General features: G+C 53.3%; 1 protein-coding gene and 2 long non-coding RNA genes across 3 annotated transcripts in view; 2 read left to right on the forward strand and 1 right to left on the reverse strand.

Annotated features, from left to right (window-relative positions):
• The window catches only part of LOC122544073, a 16,733-nt gene extending 8,913 nt beyond the window's left edge, over positions 1-7,820 (forward strand). The window contains exon 3 of the long non-coding RNA XR_006310259.1: positions 7,258-7,820. This is a non-coding gene — a long non-coding RNA (uncharacterized LOC122544073). The remainder of the gene's footprint in view (positions 1-7,257) is intronic.
• Positions 1-21,868, reverse strand: part of LOC122544071 (protein PAT1 homolog 1-like) — a 65,795-nt gene that overhangs the window by 12,508 nt on the left and 31,419 nt on the right. The window contains exons 9-18 of the mRNA XM_043683073.1: positions 19,574-19,669; positions 16,257-16,437; positions 13,230-13,362; positions 12,269-12,366; positions 11,370-11,429; positions 9,508-9,656; positions 9,179-9,338; positions 8,231-8,374; positions 6,911-7,002; positions 4,188-4,337 (exon numbers count right to left, since the gene is read on the reverse strand). Coding sequence (XP_043539008.1) covers positions 4,188-4,337; positions 6,911-7,002; positions 8,231-8,374; positions 9,179-9,338; positions 9,508-9,656; positions 11,370-11,429; positions 12,269-12,366; positions 13,230-13,362; positions 16,257-16,437; positions 19,574-19,669 — 1,263 coding nt within the window. The remainder of the gene's footprint in view (positions 1-4,187; positions 4,338-6,910; positions 7,003-8,230; positions 8,375-9,178; positions 9,339-9,507; positions 9,657-11,369; positions 11,430-12,268; positions 12,367-13,229; positions 13,363-16,256; positions 16,438-19,573; positions 19,670-21,868) is intronic.
• The window catches only part of LOC122544072, a 17,948-nt gene continuing 11,362 nt past the window's right edge, over positions 15,283-21,868 (forward strand). The window contains exons 1-2 of the long non-coding RNA XR_006310258.1: positions 15,283-15,376; positions 18,002-18,004. This is a non-coding gene — a long non-coding RNA (uncharacterized LOC122544072). The remainder of the gene's footprint in view (positions 15,377-18,001; positions 18,005-21,868) is intronic.

Consider the following 21,868-nt stretch of genomic DNA (forward strand, 5'->3'; position numbering starts at 1 on the left):
GGGGGGGGGGGGGGGGGGGGGGTAAAATTGCAACATTTAAAAGGCATCTAGATGGGTATATGAATCGGAAGGGTTTGGAGGGATATGGGCCGGGTGCTGGCAAGTGGGACTAGATTGGGTTGGGACATCTGGTCGGCATGGACGAGTTGGAGCGAAGGGTCTGTTTCCGTGCTATACATCTCTCTCTCCCTCCCTCACACGGACTCGCAGGCTCGAAATCAGCCTGGCTTTTGTATACGGACTCTGGCACACTCTGTCTGTCTCGCACACGGGCTCGCTCGTGCTCGTTCACTCTCAAACACGGGCTCGCTCAAGCTCTCTCTCTCACGCTCTCGTGCTCGCTCGCGCTCGCACACTCGTGTGCACGCTCTCACTCATACACACAGACTCGCACGTGTGCTCTCTCTCTCGCACACAGATTGACACACTGTCTGTCTCTCTCTCGCACATGCACTTGCTCAAACTCACATGCTCTCTTTCTCGCACATGCACTCTCTTGCACACAGACTCACCCGCTCAGTCTCTCTCACGGACTGGCACGCACTCTCAGATTCGCACGTGCTCTCTCTCTCGCACACAGACTCGCACTGGCTCTCTCTTGCACACGGACACGCATGTGATCTCTCTTACACACACTGCCTCTCTCACACACAGACTTGCAAGAGCTGTCGCTCTCACACTGGCACATGCTCTCACTCTTGCACACGGACTGTCACGCTCTCTCTCTCACACACCGACTGTCACACTGTCTCGCACGTGCACTATCACACTGTCTCTTGCACACGAACTGGCACACGCTCTCTCTCTCGCACACGGACCTGTTTGCTCTGTGTCTCTCTCACACAGACTCACGTACTCTGTCTGACATGCGCGCTCTCTCAGACTCGCACACAGACTTGCGACCGCTCTCTCTTCCCCCACACGGGCTCGCGCACACTCTCTCCCTCTCACACGGTCTCGGGCACTTGCGCTCTCTCTCCCTTACAGAGCCACTCGTGCTTTCTTGCTCACGCACACTGGACTCGCATGCTCTCTCTCTCTCTCTCTCGTACAGAGCCGCACACGGTCTCTCGCTCACGCACTCTGACTCGCCGGCGCGCTCTCTCTCTTGCCCGCGGAATCCACCGCACGCACTCTCTCGCCCGCGGACTCCACTGCGCGTGCTCTCTCTCGCACACGGACTGCACCGCTCGCTCTCTCTGGTACTGGTGGAAATGTGTTGCTGGAAAAGCGAAGCAGGTCAGGCAGCATCCAGGGAACAGGAGAATCGACGTTTCGGGCATAAGCCCTTCTTCAGGAATCACTGGTACTGGGACTCGCACACGGACCCACTCTCTCACATGTGCTCTCTCTCAGACTCGCACGCGCTCGCTCTTCCCCACATGGGTTCCCACGTGCTCACATGTACTCTCTCTCGCACACGGTCTTGCATGCGCTCTCTCTCTCTCGTACAGAATCACATGCTCTCTCTCTCTCTCGTGGACAGACCTGCACGCGCTCTCTCTCACACATGGACTCGCATGCACTCTCGCAAACAGAACCGCACGCGCTCTCTCTTGTACAGACTCACACGCGCTCTCTCGTACATGAACATGAACACACTCTCTTGCACATGGGCCCGCACGCTCTGTCTCTTTCACACAAGGACTACCACGCTCTCTCTCACACACACACACGCTCTCGACCTCTCACCTCCCCAGGCTGATGCCTTTAAATATCCCTCAATTTCAGACTACCTGTTCCCCTTTCAGAAATACAACATAGCACGAGTTCCCAAGTCGGATATAGATTTTTATTAATGAAAAAAAAGCAGAAAAACAAAAGTTGAATTTTGGTTTAAAAACATAATTAAACTATATTGTGTAAAAGCGAAACGTTTCCCCGGTGTCCATGAGACTGCCAGACCGCACCCGGAAAAAACGACAAGGAAAGGGGGAGAAAAGGAAAAGGAACTAAAAAATAGGGAAGAGAATCACAGCCCAGCGTGGTCTGTGTGTGCTTGAGGGCATAGCAAATATCGCCCTAGGTTTAACCAATGTCACCTTCACACACACAGCTTAGAGGTTCAAGGATTCATTACCAGCTAAACCCTACATCTTTCCAACCCTGTCCGAAAGGGATTTAAAAAGGCAACTTGTTAAAATATATTCAAATGACTTTCCATTTCTTACAAAGTGAGAATTCACATTCCCGATAAGGAATCGGGTGCCTGGCGAGAGAGGAGGGATTGAGTCTGTTGGGGGTGGGGGGTGGGGGAAGGAGCCAAGAAATTCAAGTGGATTCCACCACACCCCCAACCCCCCAAATGAGGAAGGTTTGTTCTGAAACTCTTGAGGAGCGCAAGGTCTTCGGCACCAAGTTGGCGGACTCCGAGCCACGTGGGGAGGAGGGCAAACCGAGAGAGTCAAGAGTAGATGGGTTTTGCATGAAGACCGTGTGGGAGTGTGCGCATTAGGGGGTGCGTGTGTATGCGAGTGTGCGTGAGAGAGAGGGGGAAAGAGAGACAGAGACTGTGGATGTGTGACTGCGTATGAGTGTTTGTGCGCCTGTGAGTGTGCGAGTGCAAGTGATTGCGAGAGCACGGGACTGAGGGTGACTGTGTGCATGCGTGAATGTGTGACAGTGTGCAACTGAGCGTTGTGCAAAGCAGCCCCAGTATCATCTGTCTCCTGGAGACATGGGGCCCATCATAGAGCCGTCCCACCAGGCCATCTCCTCCCGCACCAACTCTGCTCCTTCCAGATCTTCCTACCACAGCCTTAACACCAAATAAATGCTGCTCAAAGCAGGTCCCTCCCCTCTCCCTCCCCGGTAGGAAAGGGAGCGGGGAAGGGCAGCCCCTTGGTACAGCGGGTATAAAAACCAGGGTAAGTCTGGGGTGGAAGCTCAATCGCGGTGGGAGGATGCGCTTCACTTCATCCCCCAAAACCTGCTTACCACACCTTCCCCTTCCCCCTCCCTCCCCAGATGAATTGCATCCACGAGGGAACCTGACAGACCCACAGTCAGACTGTACCACTGTGAGCCCCGGGGGAGGCCATTGGGATGCCAATTCATTGGGAGATGGGGGAATCTGGGGATAACCTGGGGGACAGAGGGTGTGAGGGGATGGCACAGGGAGATCCCACAGGATGCTCACTCGGTCTCTGCATGCGGAGACCCGCCCGGGATGGGTGGGGTGGGGGACTCAAAGTAACCGCCTCTCTGCGCCCCTCCCCCTCCTTTTCCTCCCTCCACGTATCCCCCTCACCCACTCCCACAATTCCCTCCCCACCCACCCGGGGCCTCAGAACAATAAAGTTGGAATGTTCCGGATGAGAAGCCACTCGTCAGCTCTTGCCCAACTCCCCCGCCCGCCCACGCCCCCCTTTCCCCACCCCTTTGGCAGTCACCGGCAACCCATGCCCACCCACGAATGGCAATTGGCCGCCGGCTGGCTGATTGGCGTCGACTCCACGGCGTCCTCCCCCTCCCTGTTCTACCGCGGTTTCCCGGACAACCTGCCATGAGGGAGAGGGGAGGAGGGAGTATGGGGGGAGACAGAGAGAGAGACAGACAGAAGAGAAAGAACGTCAGTGGCACTGATCGAGGCCGGCCACATGTTTTCAGAACAAACACTAGCTGGGGGCGTGAGGTTGTGAGGAGGGCAGGAGGACAGAGAATTTTGTTTTTGCAATTCACAGTCCCTGAAGGGGGGGGCCATGTGGACCCCCAGCCGGCCGGGAGTGGGCCCGATGGGATTTTTGGGTTCGGGAGCTTGGCACGTATCGGGTTGGGGCAGGTAGGCTTCATTTGCGGGTGCTCTTTGTTCTGTCAATGCGACGTGGGCAGTTCCGGCTGTGCCCAAAGTTTCCACCCTCCCCCCAGCAGCTGCCCCGGATCCAAGTGGCTCGCACGGCCATTACGCACAGCACGGAGAGGTCAGCCACTCGGGGTCCACAGTCACACATCCGATCTCCTTCCTGAAAGGGAATCGAGGGACGTGGGGACTGGGTTGTAATGGGCAAGGGGATGCCGATCGGCCATCGCTCCAACCAATGGACAAGCAGGGGCCGAACTGCCTGCCCTCACATCCCGTTTGTCCACCAACGTTTGCCGTGGAGCTTTGGAACACCCCGAGGTGGGGTGTGTGAAAAGCAGCTTCCTCCTCGCTTCCCGGCACTCCGGTCCCCCCGTCTGATACTCACTGTAATTTTGACTCCAGCAGGCTCAGCGTCTGCCGGTCAACGTAGTGAGAGAACAGCGTCAGGAGATTTGTGGGCACAAACGACGGTTTGGCCAGCGAGGCCTGCGGCACCTTCAGCAGCACCCGGATCACGGCAAACACCAGTTCTGTCCTGGACAGGAAGGAAAGCGCATTAGAGGAGGGGAGGGGGTTGAATCAGACTTACGAAAGTCGGGGGGGGGGGGGGGGGGGGGGGCGGCTGATTCAAACAGGTCCACCACCCACCTCCCAATCCCAATCCCTTTCAAACACGACCGAGCGCCTGATTCAGGCCACTGCCAGTTCCTTTGCCCCACTGCCACTCTCTCCTTCCCACAGTCACAGAGGATTACAGCATGGCAATAGGCCCTTCGGCCCAACTTGCCCATGCTATCCAGTTTTCGCAACTAAACTAGCCTGACCTGTCTGCGTTTGGTCACCACTCTGATCTTGACCCCCATATCCTTCTGTACCTATCCCATCCATGTGTCTAAACCTTTCTTACATGACAACATTGTTCCAACCTCCATCATTACCTCGAGCAGACCGCTCCAGACACTCACCACCCTCTGCGTGAAACAACTGTCCCTCTGAACCCTTTTCTGACCCTCCCCTCTCACCTTGAACCTATGCCCTCTGGCTTCAGACTCCCCTCAGCCAGGGAGAAGCTGTCCGCTATCTACCTTACCAATGCCTCTCACGATTTCATAGACCTCTAATAACAGGGTCACCCCCTCAGAGTCTCCTGTGCTTCAGGGAACAGAGCCCCAGACTATCCAGCTTCTCCTTCTAACACAAACCTTCCAGTCCAGGTCGCACCCTCGTACAGGTACACATTCCTTTACCTGAAATTCCGAAATCCGAATTTTTTTTCAAGGAGTGCAAACACGACCCACCACCACACTCACTCGAACCACGTCACTCAGATGTGACGTGACGGCGTGGCCCAGCACCGACAGGTGTCAATTGTGCCTCAGTGCTCATACTATTTATCCGCGCGCCTGCTGTGAGGAAATTATTATTTTTTTAATTCCTCTGTGAAAACATCATTTATTCTGAACTCCCGAAGAACTGCTGGCCCCAAGGATTTCGGATAAAGGTTTGCATACCTGTAAATCTTTTCTGCACTCTTTCCAGTTTAATAACAGCCATCCTACAGCAGGGTGAACAGGATGTTATGCAGTGCTCCAAATGTGGCCTGACCAATGTCTTCGGCAGCCGTGACACGACGTTCCCAACTCAACGCTCTGACTGATGAAAGCAAGTATGCCGGAAGCCTTCTTCACCACCCTGCCTGCCTGCGACACCACTTCCATGCAGCTGTGAACCCGTACCTTTCGGTCTCTGTGTTCTATAATACTTCTTGAGGCCCTCGTGTTGACTGCATAAATCCTGCCCTGGTTTGACCCACCTAAATGCAGCACCTTGCATTTATCCAAATTCAACTCCATCTGTCTTTCCTGAGCCCACTAGCCCAGTTGACTGAGATCTCACTACATTTCCAGATAACCTCCTTTACTGTCCACTATACCATTCCATAATATTCCAATTCCTGGCTTGGTTGCCCTGGAGCCACATGTCCACTGTGACAATTGCATCATAGCTGTTTATGGACGGCCCTCGATTATCCGGCATTCGGTCATCCAAATTTCGGATTATCCGAACAAGGTCCTGATGCTTGGCTAAACCACGTCATCCGGCATTTGATTAACGGAACGAAACACTCGCTGCCTGTGTCGTTTGGATAATCGAGGTTCCTCTTGTACATCCAGTACAGCCATCAATTCACCTTCTCACAGTGCTGCCCGTAGTCAGACTGAGTGCTTTTAGTTCTGCCTCCTTGTTTTGACCCTGGGTGATTCGAGGATTTGTGTCTGCTGCTCTCCAGTCTGCTTTTCCCAGAAGCAGATTTGCATGCCATTCATACTTGAGTAATAGTTGAATTTTTATGACTACTTTTTACGGTTAAATTTATGGGGTCAACTATTTTTGAGGGGCTGAAATTGGTGCCCGTCTAAATTCATACTGTGTCATTAGCAGAAGCCTAACTCATCTCTAAATGAATAATAAAACAAATAAATTATGGTAACTCTGAAAACCCGGAGCTGAAGACAACAGCTAGAGGACTGGGAGCAGGGCGGAAGAACCGGCAGACTGGAATACTGGAGCGCAACATGACAGCTGTGCTGACGCATACACGTGCGTCTGTTATCTGTGAAGAACGAGGGTTGAGTTTTACACGAGATGTCTGGGAAATTCCAGGTCATTTGGCCAAAAATAGAGGGTCGATTTTGACATGAGATCAACTATTACTCAAATATATACAACACCAGGTTATGATCCAACAGGTACATGTGGATGCACTAGCTTTCGGAGTGCTTCTGCTTCAACCACCTGATGGAGGAGCAGCGCTCCGAAAGCTAGTGCTTCCAAATAAACCTGTTGGGTTATAACCTGGTGTTGTGGGATTTTTGACTTTGTCCCCCCCAGTCCAATGCTGGCACCTCCAAATCTCAAGTACACAGGATATTCTCCCCTTGGCATCGCGTTCCGTGACATGAATTTAAGAGCTGGGACACGACACTCTAGGAAGATGGGTGTGACAGCTCCCCGCCAACCCCGGCACGCCGAGACCGCAGCGCAGTCTGGGACGGGAACCGAACCCCTGGCTGGGTGGGGGCAGGCAATGAAATCCAACGCACTCACCACCGGTTGTCCTGCATGAGTTCGCTCGACGCCTCTGAGCTCTGCAGCCTCTCCCCTTGGCTCAGGATCATGTAGAACAAGGTCAGGCCGAACTGCCGAAACAATTCACAATCGTTCAGACAGGAAACACAGCCCGCGGTCACGTTCCGGCACTCTGAGCACCTCAGCGAGGTGACGGTCAAGCGGTACTCTCACTGGGCTGTTCACTTAGAGACCCAGGGGCCACATCACGGCACACAGCGCAATTTAAATTTAACTTTTAAAAAATTAAAATGTGGGATTAAGAGTCTCATGATGACCACGGGTCCTTTGCTACAAAATCCCACCAGGCCCTTCAGGGTGGGAAGCTGCCGTCAGTATCTGGTCTGACCTTCACGTGACTCCAGACCCACAGCAATGTGGTGGGCTCTTAACGGCCCTCTGGGGCAATTAGGGATGGGCAATAATAGCTGGGCCAGCTAGTGACGCCCATGTCATGCGGATGAACAAAACTAAACAGCCGATGGAATCCTTCAACGTTACCACTGCAGTAACTGACGGCCTGCTACTTAACAAAAAGATTTAAAGCAGCCAGGTGATCCTCCCACCATGAACCAGGTTAGAGGGAGGCTGAGTGACCAACACTGGCCACGGCACTGCCAATAATGCCCCGACACCTGTCCCCAGGAGTGGGATATTCCCATCCCTCTGATACAGCAGATCCTTCCTCGGCTTGCCGCCCCTTCACGAACAGACTCCGTCACACGGGATTCACAGACCGGTCGCCCGCCGACAGAGAGCTCCCTTTCACACTGACCCCCTGACGGGGCAGACCCTCCCTCACGTACTGACCCCCTGACGGGGCAGACCCTCCCTCACGTACTGACCCCCCAATGGGGCAGACCCTCCCTCACATATTGAACTCTGACTCTGTCGCCCCTCGCTCCAGCCCCTACACACTCTCCCTATCTCTAACTGCCTCCGGCCCTTATACCCTCTCCCTACCTCCATCACCCCATCCAGCCCCTACACTCCTTCCCTATCTCTGTAACCCCCTCCAGACCCTGTAACCCCTTCCCTACCTCTGTAACCTCCTCCAGCCTTTGCAACCCTCTGGGATATGTACCTCCAGCCCCTACATCCCCTTCCTAGCTCCGTCACCCCCTCCCTATGCCTTACACCCCCGCGCAGCCTGTCAGATTGTGCCCGTTCCCCATTCTTGTGCCTGTTTACCCCTCCCTCCTCCTCCCCCAATCCGTTTCCGATCAGTGCCAGGTATACCCACGCAGCCCCATAGCCACCTGGCACCGCTCCTCCACACCCCTTGCCCGGTGCCGGTACCTTGTTCTGCAGGATGGTGGGGAAGTGGTTCCCGGGTTGTCCGGACGGAGTGGATCCTGTCAGCTGCTGGAGCAGCTCAGTCAGGGCGCTGGACGGGAGCCGGCTGACCAGGATGGAGCAGGCCTCAGTCAGACAGGGTAGCACCTGGAGGCAAAGCAAGGCAGCAGCTTGACAGGACGGGGGAGGGCAGGCAGCACAAAGCCTCCCTCAGGCACATGTCGCTGAGATCCGAGATCCAACCCCCAACCCCCACCCCGCTCTCTCAAACCCGCCACACCCACCTCCGCCCCACCCCCAGCCTAATCCCAGGGCTCTGGGAGTGCAATCCATTGCAAGCCCTCTTTGCTTAAAGTGAAACACAAGCTGGGGGTGGGAAATGCGAGGTTAAGTGGGTGGTGTGGGGTTGGTGATAGCACACTGCACTCACAGGCTGACTTGACATTAACTGAACATGGAACACAGAGGCCATTCCGTCCTCTCCCCCCCCCTGTTCGATACGATCATCCAGCACCGTCTTTTCGTCCCCACGTCGCAGGTCCACCTCCTGCGCGAAAGCGGACAACCTTCCTGGCCTCAACCCTTCTCCGAGGCACAGAGTTGCCGGGGAAGCCATTTCTCCACATTGCCATCCTCAACGGCCAAGCCCGGGCCCTTTAACGGTCAGCCCCTGGCTCGCAATGCACGGGACCACCCTTGCAGCGTTGGAACTTATGTGACGCCTTGCAAATCCGATCTTTTAATCTCTGCTGAATATACGTCATGTCTCGCCCCCCCCCCCCACCCCCCGACACCAAGGGGTACGCTCCTCAGGCCGACCCTTGACCCCTCACCACACCGCCGTCCCGAGGCGGAGCACCATCGGACACTACAGACTGTTAACCTCACCTCCGGACACGGCAGCCGCACCCTCCCCTACCCCCCACCACCCCCAGGGGGGCGGTCACTCACCTCATCCTGGCTGTCCTTCTTGACCAGGTACGGGAGGTTGCGGGCAGTGGCCAACACCACATTGGCAGCCTGCTCCGTGCTCAGGAACAGGAGGACCTTGGCAGCCAGGCGCTTGCCCTTACGGATGCACATGACCTGCACAAAATGGTCGTCNNNGGGCCCGGGGGGGGGGGGGGGGGGGGGAAGGCACAGGGAGCAGGTTACAGCAGGACTATAAACAACAACACCCCCTCACAATGCCTCAGTGCCTTCCCACCCCCCTCCCCCCATCCCTCCCCAGTGAACCCACCGCCCACGCTCTTGCGCAGACACAGGCAGAGGCCCACCTGTCGGAGCTGGGAGGCTGCTTCCCTCGCAAGTTCTCGTACATCAGCGCGATCTTGGCCTTACGGTGTTCCAGCACGGCAGGTCGCTCCTCCTCACTCACCTGCAGGAACTTCTTCTCCAAGTCCTGCACCTCCAGCACCAAGCTGTACGTCTGAAGGGAGACAGGTCGGATCAAAACAGGGAGACGCAGGGAGTGATTGAGAGAGAGAGGAGACAGACAGAGAGAGAGAGGAGACAGACAGAGAGAGAGAGGAGACAGACAGAGAGAGAGAGGAGACAGACAGAGAGAGAGAGGAGACAGACAGAGAGAGAGAGGAGACAGACAGAGAGAGAGAGGAGACAGACAGAGAGAGAGAGGAGACAGACAGAGAGAGAGAGGAGACAGACAGAGAGAGAGAGACGACAGACAGAGAGAGAGAGACGACAGACAGAGAGAGAGAGACGACAGACAGAGAGAGAGAGACGACAGACAGAGAGAGAGAGACGACAGACAGAGAGAGAGAGACGACAGACAGAGAGAGAGAGACGACAGACAGAGAGAGAGAGACGACAGACAGAGAGAGAGAGACGACAGACAGAGAGAGAGAGACGACAGACAGAGAGAGAGAGACGACAGACAGAGAGAGAGAGACGACAGACAGAGAGAGAGAGACGACAGACAGAGAGAGAGAGACGACAGACAGAGAGAGAGAGACGACAGACAGAGAGAGAGAGACGACAGACAGAGAGAGAGAGACGACAGACAGAGAGAGAGAGACGACAGACAGAGAGAGAGAGACGACAGACAGAGAGAGAGAGACGACAGACAGAGAGAGAGAGACGACAGACAGAGAGAGAGAGACGACAGACAGAGAGAGAGAGACGACAGACAGAGAGAGAGAGACGACAGACAGAGAGAGAGAGACGACAGACAGAGAGAGAGAGACGACAGACAGAGAGAGAGAGACGACAGACAGAGAGAGAGAGACGACAGACAGAGAGAGAGAGACGACAGACAGAGAGAGAGAGACGACAGACAGAGAGAGAGAGACGACAGACAGAGAGAGAGAGACGACAGACAGAGAGAGAGAGACGACAGACAGAGAGAGAGAGACGACAGACAGAGAGAGAGAGACGACAGACAGAGAGAGAGAGACGACAGACAGAGAGAGAGAGACGACAGACAGAGAGAGACAGACAGACAGAGAGAGACAGACAGAGAGCGAGAGAGAGGAGACAGAAAGTGAGAGAGGGGAGACAGACAGACAGTCAGACAGAGACAGTCAGAGAGACAGACAGAGAGAGGAGACAGAGAGAGGGGAGACAGAGATAGGGAGGAGACAGAGAGGTAGAGAGGAGAGACAGAGAGATAGAGAGGAGAGATAGAGAGGGGAGAGAGAGAGAGAGAGAGAGAGAGAGAGAGAGAGAGATAGAGATAGTCATGTCACAGGGGGTAAGCAAGACCTACACCAGGCTCCCTTATTATGGATCAACAGTACCATGCGCCGTGCACAGAGCAGCTTGGGAAAGGGATGGGGGTGTGACGGAGTAGGCGAGAAGGTGGTGAATGGAATGCCACTCACACAAGGTGCTTGAGGGGTTGACCGAGCAGGAGATGGGGGGCGGGGGGGGGGTTGGGGGGGAGTTCACTGATGGACAAGGTGAGAAAGCTGGATTTACCCATGAGAAGAGATCCCGTAGTTGAGTGACAGGGAGGCAGCTGGATGAACATCAGTCAAGATATCATCAGTAATATGGGCGGGGGGAGGAAGGGTGCAAGAGACACGGTGGGAGGCATCAAGTACTGACTCTGGCACGCATGGCATTGATGCCAGTCCCAAAGGCCCACCCAAACCAGATGTCCACTGGGTGGGAGAGCACTTACCCGCTCGATGGTGAAGAGAGTCTGCCGCCTCTTATCCCTGACTTGCTTCTCTTTTGTCTCCTAAAAGGGCAAGATGTTGAGATGGGGAGAAGGGTCAGAGAAATGAAATGCATCGTTTGCAGCCCCCCCCCATTCTCCCCCCCCCACCCCGCTGCTCTCACTCCCTGACCCTATCGTACAACGCAGGTCTCACAGGGCGAGCGAACTGCAAACCTGCTCCCTCCTCCAACCTGGACGATGTCTGTGCGAGGGTGGTCTCTGAATGGACCTGCCTTCCACCCCCCCCACACCCCTCCACAATGCACAGGAGAGGCAAGCTGCCGGGGAAGGGGATAGCTGCAAATCTTCAATACTATCCCCCCTCGCCCTGCCTCGAGAGAAGATCTTCTGCTGCACCCATCCTCCCGATCCTTCCCAGTGTGACGCTGCCAGCTGGGTGGTCTCTGAGAGACCAGTGACCCTCGGGACAATGCAAGGGAACTCTTCAAATAAAACTACAACCCTCGAGGCCCAGCCCCTGTCCCTCGCATAGTGTACTCGCGAGGGAGATTTCAAGATAACCACTGATGCGCCTGGCCCCAACACCACCCTCAAGCAGCGCCATCGGAGGGAGGACTCCAGATATAATGTGCCCTCGCCCACCCTGCAGGGTGACGCCCTTAGACCCTGCTTTCGAACACAGATCTCCAGCAGAATGTAAACACGCATCCTCCAATGGTTTGATGGTCTTTCACAGCGTCACCCCCACGGAACACCACTCTCAATGCGTGGCCCCCCTCACGGACAATGCCGCCTGATTGGTGGGAAGTTGAGCAAGGGCTCCACTGATGACGGAGTGTGGAACCGGGGTCAGGGATGGAAAAGCAAAGATGGAGAAAGCAAGACGGGAGTCAACTCACGTCGTCGTCCGAGCGCGTCGTCACCACGGCATCGATCATCTTGCGAGGGTTGTTCACACTGGACACGGTGAGTTTACCCAGGGAGCCCTCAAACTGCACTGTAACCAATGAGATGGCCATTAGCAGCGGCAGCTGGCAGGGCGTGGCACGGACGGGCCGAGCATTCCGTTCCCCGGCCCACACCACCCTGGCGGTGCCGAGAGGCAACCTGCCTTCCCCGGCTGAGAGAGTCCCTTGGTCCTGTGGCTAACCAGAAAGTACTGGGCAAGGAGTTTCAGGATTCGCACCCAGGGACAGAGAAGGAACGCCGGCAAGATGGGGATTACATCAGGATGAAGGGCTGAGTGCCAGCCATTGACTGTCCACTGATTGACGCACGCGCCCCCAGTCAGGCAGCTCAAGGTTTTGTCAATTGCAGCTCTTTAATGGTGAAATTATCATTCCACACAAGTGCTCTTCTTGTGAGGACTCTCTCTAAATCCAGAGGCTAAATCCCCAAGGAAACAGCCATTACAGCCCTCCCTATCTCTGTCACCTTCTCCAGCCCCTACATCCCTCCCTATCTGTCACCTCCTACCGCCCTCCCTATCCATGAATGCCCCGAGTTTTATTTCCTCCCTTGGCTTCCTGGGTTCTGAACTTATAGAATTCCCAGATGAAACGCCACCGGTCTGCCACTCTGAGGCTGAAAGGCGAGAGGCAAATCCAAAGCGATTGGCCTAACTTGGGGATGACCTTTCCCATCACCCCTTGAGGCTGGTGCTGGCAGCACTCTGGATGGGTCTTGGTGGGGAGTTGGCAGAGGGGGTGGCCTCTCCACTCTGGGGTGCTTTCTGAGAGCGAGATGTTGCAGCCAGGGGGCTCGGGGAGAGGGTGCTAAAAGTGCCGCAGGGAATTGACAGAGTGCAGGAGGGGGTCCACGCGTCCTCCCGACAAACTGAGCTCGGAACGGTCGATTTACCTGGCCGGTAGATGTGCTCCAGCTTGGCGACCTGTGGCGTGATCAGCTTCATGCGCTCCTTCTTCTCCTTGCGGGGTCCCTCGTTGCTCAGGTCCAGGGCCGCCTGCTTCTTCTCCAGCCTCTCAAAGTAGTTCTACAGCAGGAGAGAGCAATGCCGGGGCAAGAGGTCAGCACAGAAGGCAGTGGGGATCAAGCCACAGCTGGTGAGAAATACAAACCTGGAACACAAAGCCAGTCTCAGTCACGGCTTAAAACAGCAACAATATAGCAACAGGAGGAGGGGTGCTATGAAGGTGTAGGGGGTACTGTACCTTTCAGAGAGTTTAAAGCTAGCAGAACTACCAGACAACAAGTGTTTGGAACAAGAGACAAGGTAAACCTTTGGTGCAGCAGCTAGAGTAGCTGCTTTCCTGGAGACAAAAACAAATTCAAACTAGAGTCATAGAGATGTACAGCATGGAAACAGACCCTTCGGTCCAACCCGCCCATGCCAACCAGATATCCCAACCCAATCTATTCCCACCTGCCAGCACCCGGCCCATATCCCTCCAAACCCTTCCTATTCATATACCCATCCAAATGCCTTTCAATTATACCCCCCACCCCCAAAAAACGTAAACTCCAATCAGCTTTGAATTGAGCATATTGACAATGTTAAAAGCAAATGACACAATCCGATGCTTTAGGGGTATACAACTGGGGAAAGTTGAACAGTTGAGAGAGAACTGCCAAAAGACCAACAGATGTAGGCTGCCAGTCACAACTCTCTGGGAGGTACCTGTCCAGAGAAGGAGTTTGCACAGAGAGAAAAAAAACATCGATTTGGACCTTGAGAGCAAATCTACAGAGGAAGACACAAAGAGAGGATTCGATAGCTGCCTGGTTTTGAAATTTGAATTTTTGGTAAATCTTACTCTGGGGTTTTATCGGTCGAGTATCACTGAAGGAAAAGTAAAAGCTAGATTCGAGGAAGGAGCTGTAAATAGTTGTTAGTTAATTATTCTCAGTTATACTTTAAGAAACAAAGTTGTTAATTTTTACTTTAAATAGTTCCCGGCGTTTATCAAATGTTCACAGATTACTACATGGGGTAAATCTTTTCAGTGTTGTTGGTTTAAATTAAACGGGCGAGAGGGGGGTTTACCCTGTATTGTAACAGGAGGCCATTCAGCCCCTCAAGTCTGCTCCACCATTCAGTAGGATCATGGCTGATCCATGGCCCATCTTGGGCGCAGATACCTTGATACATTAGCTTAATAATAAACACATGCCTCAGATTTAAACGGAACAACACAATTTGCATCGACTGCTGTTCTGAACCTCTCCTAGATTTCACTTGTCTAAGTGTTTTCTCACCATCTCTTCTGAATGGCCTCGCTGTTCGACCAGACCCCCGACACCTAGAATCTTCAACCAGTGTCAGAGTCATACAGCACAAAAACAGGCCCTTCGGTCCAACTCACCCATGCCGACCAATAACCTAAATTCATCAACTCCGATTTGCAGCATCTGGTCCCTACCCCTTCCAACCTTTCCTAACCATATGCCCGTTGAAATGTATTTTAAATGTTGCAATTGTACTCGCCTCCACCACTTCCTCTGGCAGTTCATTCCATACACACACCACCGTGTGTGTGAAAACGTTGCCCCTTAAGGTCCCTTTCCCCTCTCACCCTATGCCCTAGTTTTGGACTCCCCCAGCCCTTGGCCTATTTACCCTATCCATGCCCCTCATGATTTCATAAACCTCTATAAGGTCACCCGTCAGCCTCCGACGCTCCAGGGAAAACAGCCCCAGCCTATTCATACTTTGTCTTTATCCACCGTGTCTTTCCCAGTTTATATCCTGAAGACCTCGAATGAATCATCCCTTAACCATCTATATTCGAGAGTATGAAGGCCTCATCATTGCTCACGAATTTAACCCCCTGATCCTTGTAAAGCTGTGCTGAGCACCATCCAGGGCCAGCTTCACCCATTCCCCTCCCATCCCCCACATATTTTATCACATAGCACAGGCTTCAGCCTTGGTCATTCGCAGCTCCTAATCTCCCTATAATCTCTCTATGCACTGTCATTATCACCTCTTTATTGCTACCTTTGCTTCTGGAGCCATGACTCACCTTCTCTTAGCCGAGTATAAATACGTCTCAATTTCTCCCTTTATTAAGATTTGACAAAGGGTCAGTTCGACTCGAAATGTCAGCTCTTTTCTCTCCTTACAGATGCTGCTAGACCTGCTGAGATTTTCCAGCACTTTCTCTTTTTGTATCCAGGGCCAGAACATCGCCCCGGTTTACCCTCAAGTCAGAGCTGGATTGATTTCTCATGATTATGTGTATTTATGGACTGTAATTTTGGTCTCTCCCCAACTCCAACCCCCTCCTAATGGTGATAGAACCGTAAAAATAGAACAGTACAGCACAGCAACAGGTCGTTCGACCCACGATATTGCGCCGAACATGACACCAAACTAAACCAATCCCTTCTGCATGCCATTGGTCCATATCCGTCCATTCCTTGCATATTCATGTGCTAATCTAAAAGGCCCTTAAATAAGCCTATCATATCTGACTCCACCACCACCTCTGGCAGACTGTTCTCGACCCCTACCACGCTCCGTGTAAAACAAACTTGCCCCTCACGCCTCCTTTGCATTCCGCTCACTTAAAGGTCTGCCCCCAAGTATTTGACATCTCAACACTGGTAACAAGACTCTTGACTGTCAATCCTTGTCTATGAATCTCATAATTTTACATAATTTTCTATCAAGTCCCCCTCAGCCTCCACCGCTCCGGAGAAAGCAACCCGAGATTTTCTCGCCTCTCCTTGTAGCTCTTAGCCTCTGATCCAGGCAGCATCCTGCTAAACCGCTTCTACGCCCTCTCCAAAGCTGCCACATCCTTCCTGTAATGTGTTGACCAGAACTGAACGCAGTACTCTCAGTACTGATGTTCCTTAAGAAGCTAACCTGGCACTGAGCTGGCATCCCCCCAAAGTGCTAATGAGAGCCCCCGCCCTCTGTACCTGATAGTAGTAATCGTCCAGGTAGGGGTCAGCGCTCTGCAGCTGCATCATTTGGATCTTGCTGACCCATTCCTTCTCACGCTGGGTCATCAGGTTGCTGTAGGGGTCCTTCTTCGCCTGCTCGTGATAGCTGCCCCTGCTGTGCCTGTCTCCTCCAGAACCATTCTGACCTCTGTGTTGACTGAGAGAGAGCGAGAGGCAGAGAGAGCGAGAGGCAGAGAGAGCGAGAGGCAGAGAGAGCGAGAGGCAGAGAGAGCGAGAGGCAGAGAGAGCGGGAGGGCGCGAGGGGCGGAGGGCGCGAGGGGCGGAGGGCGCGAGGGGCGGAGAGCGCGAGGGGCGGAGAGCGCGAGGGGCGGAGAGCGCGAGGGGCGGAGGGCGCGAGGGGCGGAGAGCGCGAGGGGCACAGAGACAGACAGAACGAGAGGCAGAGAGAGAGCAAGCGAGAGGCAGAGAGTGCGAGCGAGAGGCAGAGACAGAGAGAGCGAGAGGCAGAGACAGAGAGAGCGAGAGGCAGAGACAGAGAGAGCGAGAGGCAGAGACAGAGAGAGCGAGAGGCAGAGACAGAGAGAGCGAGAGGCAGAGACAGAGAGAGCGAGAGGCAGAGACAGAGAGAGCGAGAGGCAGAGACAGAGAGAGCGAGAGGCAGAGACAGAGAGAGCGAGAGGCAGAGACAGAGAGAGCGAGAGGCAGAGACAGAGAGAGCGAGAGGCAGAGACAGAGAGAGCGAGAGGCAGAGACAGAGAGAGCGAGAGGCAGAGACAGAGAGAGCGAGAGGCAGAGACAGAGAGAGCGAGAGGCAGAGACAGAGAGAGCGAGAGGCAGAGACAGAGAGAGCGAGAGGCAGAGACAGAGAGAGCGAGAGGCAGAGACAGAGAGAGCGAGAGGCAGAGACAGAGAGAGCGAGAGGCAGAGACAGAGAGAGCGAGAGGCAGAGACAGAGAGAGCGAGAGGCAGAGACAGAGAGAGCGAGAGGCAGAGACAGAGAGAGCGAGAGGCAGAGACAGAGAGAGCGAGAGGCAGAGACAGAGAGAGCGAGAGGCAGAGACAGAGAGAGCGAGAGACAGAGACAGAGAGAGGCAGAGGCAGAGAGAGCAAGAGGTAGACACCGAGAAAAAAACATAAGGTGCGAAGTGTGCGTGAGACAGACAGAGGTGAAACAATCGCTCTGTGGATTGTGAACTTGACATCCAGGATGACACCATACCGAGGAACCTCGATTATCTGAACGACACGGCGGGGAAATGCGAAGTGTGCGTGAGACAGACAGAGGTGAAACAATCGCTCTGTGGATTGTGAACTTGACATCCGGGATGACACCATACCGAGGAACCTCGATTATCTGAACGACACGGCGGGGAATATTTTCTTCGGACAAACAAATGCCGGATAACACAGTTTAGCTAAGTATGGGGTTTTTGGAATCTTGTCCGGATAATCCGAAATTCAGATAATCGAGGTTCCTCTGTATTCAGTGAATTGATTGGACTTGCAGCTGGTTCTGCATTCCCACGTCCCCTTGGTGCTTCGGACCAGGCATTGATATGGCCACTCCACCTGCCCTGCTTTCTGAAAGAGGCAACAAATCCAGCAACATTCTCACTGATTGGGAACAAAGTTGCAGGAAGACCGGTTTATCCGTTCACTTGCAGAGTGCAAACTTTGGCATTGCTGATAAGTGAGGGATGGTAAGTCCAAGTCGGTCCCTATCGATAACAGTGAGGGGCCTTGCCTTAATGTCTCAATAGCTAGTACATTATCCCCAAGGATGGGTTTGTGGTCCAAGGTGGGGGGTAAAATCCCCCCAAGGCAGGTCTAGCATGGGGTGAGATTGAGAGCCAAGCTCCTTCTGCACTGTGTGATCAAACCCTCCCAAGACAGTTCTAGCATGGGGTGAGGCAGAGAGCCCTGTTCTCTCTCCACCATATAATCAAACCATCCTAAAGCAGGGGCAATGGGGGATGAGATAGAGAGCCATGCTACCTCTACACTCTGTAATCAAACATTCCCAAGACAGGTCGAGCATGGGATGAGACAGACAGCCAAGGTCCTCCTACACTGTGTCATCACACACTCCCAAGGCAGGGACAGTGTGGAGTTAGATACAAGGTCGTGTTTAGCGCCACACACTTCCCTCAATGTGCATTCAGAGAAATCTCAACCACTCCTCACGTCATTCAAGTCAACACTCCTGTTTTCTGATCAGTACAAACATACTCAGCCCTTCTGTCTGTGGCTGGACTGGACCCAGCATGCTCGAGGGAGAGGGATTAAGTTTCTGACCTCATCACCCCTTGCTCTTTTCACCTTGCAAGGGTTCTTTGAACTTCCGTTTGAACTTCCTTTTCAGACAGGGCAATCTGGACCCAGAACTCTTAAACCTGTGAGGTCCAGTTTCCAATCCTCTGCCCAATAGGAAACAAGTTCTCATTACTTAATCAAAACTCTTCTTGAATTTTAATGCATCAAACAAATCTGCCTTTTAATCCTCACTGTCACGAACATGCCATACCACACCAAGAGCTGCACATGAACTGAAACCCTTCGAGCCGCACACCATTGGGGTCAATCTCCTCCTCACATCCTGATGAAGGGCTTCTAACTGAAACGTCGACTCTCCTGCTCTTCAGACGCTGCCTGACCTGTTGCGTTTTTTTCAGCATCACACTTTTCAACTGACACTCAAGCATCTGCAGTCCTCACTTTCGCCTTCCCACACCCTGTCAAAGCATTCAAAATCCCACTCAGATTCTGGTCCTGACGACTACTGGAGAATCTGAAATCCCTCACCACTCGGTGCTGTTCCGGTAACTTCCTATCTCGCCTTTGCTGAAGTCTGGAACCAGGAGGAAAGAATCATAGAATCGCTACAGCGTGGAAGCAGGCCATCGAGTCAACAGTGACCCTCTGAAAAACATCCCATTCAGACCCACCTCCCGACGTTGTAACCCTGCATTTCGCATGACTAACCCACCAAGCCTGTACATCCCTGGACACTATGGGACAATTTAGCACGGCCAATCCACCCTAACCTGCACATCCCTGGGCACTATGGGACAATTTAGCATAGCCAATCCCACCCTAACCTGCACATCCCTGGGCACTATGGGACAATTTAGCATGGCCAATTCGCCTAACCTGCCCATCTTTGGACTGTGGGAGGAAGCTGGAGGACCTGGAGGAAACCCATGCAGACACGGGGAGAACACGCAAACCCCACACCAACAGTCACCCGAGGGTGGGATCGAACCCGGGTCCCTGGCGCTGGGAGGCAGCGGCGCCAACCACTGAGCCGCCACTTCCTTCCGAGAGTCACTTACTTCCTGGAGTTCTGCAGCTGCAGGCGTTGGTTGAGGAGCCGTCGGTGCTGGGGGTGAAGGTGGGTGGTGTCCGGCCGGAACATGGACTGGGAAGACCTGGAAACGTCAGAGAACCAAGGAAACGGTCACTTGCGAACACATCCTTGATCGCGGCCAAACACAGACATTTCACAAGCAGTAAGGTGTCAAACTGGAGAGAACTTTGAAGAAGATTCCCACTACCCCTGAGTGTTCCCAACCAGCGAAGGAAACACATTTCAAGTTTGGTCAGTGACGTAACGCGGCAGACAATGCAATGCTCGAAGTTCCCAGACACAGGGAAATGAGGTTTTCCACTGGGGGATTTGCTGGGGCAAAACCTTAATAATGATGTCCGGGCGAGTCTCCTATACTTTCTCCTGGAGAGACTGTGGGATTTTTTTTTTAAAATTGACGGGATACATATCTTGGAAGCTGCACGGATTTATAGACACAGACTCATCTGGAATGCACCTTTCTCTCTTGCTCAGATTGGGTCAGTAAGCACTGCCTGCCCCTATCTGCTCTCGGTGAGGTTGAGGCAAGCTGTTTCCATGGCCAGCTGTCGTGGTGTCATTGCTGGACCGTCGTCATCCAAAACCCGAAAGGTAATGCTCTGGAGGTGAGAGTGCGAATCCCATCCCCAGCAGATCGGAACGCGAGCCCATGAGTGGGAAACCATTGTCGACAATTCGAAATAAAACCCGCTTGGTTCACTGATGCCCTTTCGGGAAGGAGACTGCCGTCCTTACCTGGTCTGGCCTACCTATGACTCCAGATCCACGACAATGTGCTCTCTGGGTAATAAAACCGAGCTAACCAGCGATGCTCACATTCCCATGAACGAATGGTAAAAGTGGCCCAAAAAAACAGGCACAAACAGTGACACAGGCTTTCCCCGCTATCCGAAAGGACAGCGTTCCACAGAAACTTTTCTTAAGCCGAAATGGTATGAAGGGAAGCAGCATTAATTTATGTGGGAAAAAATTTGCCTTTCTTTGTAAAAGCGAAAATACTCTGGATTTCGTTCGGTCAGCGAAAACAGATACTGATGTCGGTCTTTCGGAAAAGCCAAGTGGCGCAAAGTGAGCTTTTGAAAAGCGGGGGATCCCTGCAGTGAAAGGACAGTGGAGGTAATTTCCTGCATTAGTAGCTCAAAGGCCTAAAGCACAGCTTTGGGAACAAGGCTTCAACAGCAACCATGGAGCGAAGGTTGAATATTGTTAAAAGCCCACCTGGTCGACTTCGGGAAGGGAAACCTCCCACTCTTCCCCGGATGGGCCTACACGTGAATCCAGTCTCGCTGTAATGAGGTGGACTCCTTCGGGCCCTCTGAAACAGGCCTGACGAACCTTCCGTAGGGAGTGGGGCTACAACCCAGCCAGTCACCTCTCAGAAACTTGGCGGGAAGTCAAAATTCCCAGTCAGGATGGCGAGGGCCTTGGAGAGCAACTTGCAGGCTCAAGCTCTGAGGTTCCCAAGTATTGTCCTCGGTGACAGAAAGGACATGGGAATGTCACGAGCTGAATTCACCATCTGAACTTAAAAATAAGTGGCCGCACCCTGTGTTGGGTGGGTCAAAATTTTGGAACTCTCTCAAATGTGTTTGATATTTGCTTCAACATTTATTAGCTCAACACAGATGGTGGGTGAAATTGCCCTCGCTGTCTCACTGGAAACGATTCCATTCTGAAATATTCCCTTAAACATCCGCTCAGTCTCCACTAATCTATCCCACTGATCCAGTTTGCCAGCATGTCTTCCTATCCCCTCATTAAGTTTACAATATTTGTCTTGGACTCCCCCTTCCTCCATCCAAACGCAATGCATTTTACGGTTGCTGACACACAGGGGTGACGCCAAATGAGTTAATTAATTCGCCCTTTCATTTTGCACAATACCACGTTGAGGAAAATTTGCTCTTTGCTTGGCTCCAAAATTAAAAACCATCCTGGAAACAGTCATGAACTTGTCATCTGGCTCGATTTTCCTGCCTTGCTTCATGATGGCTGCTTTCTAACAAGGTGCCATTTTGTCTTCTTTGGTAATCCATCCGTCCGCGTGGTCACTGCTTAAAGGCGTGTACACCACTCCCACAAACGTTGCTAGCCTTCACTATTTCTCATCTCCACCTGAACCATGAGCAAGTCTGTCACTCTGTATTTGGCTCAGACTCTTATTAACTAAAAGAGCCTCCTATTTACCGGGGACAACTGAGGGAAAGAGAGGGAGGGAGAGGGGGAACAGCAGGGAATGAGAAAAGGCGGACAGCGGGGG

This window comes from Chiloscyllium plagiosum, chromosome 46 (assembly GCF_004010195.1).
Source record: "Chiloscyllium plagiosum isolate BGI_BamShark_2017 chromosome 46, ASM401019v2, whole genome shotgun sequence".
Lineage (NCBI taxonomy): Eukaryota > Metazoa > Chordata > Chondrichthyes > Orectolobiformes > Hemiscylliidae > Chiloscyllium > Chiloscyllium plagiosum.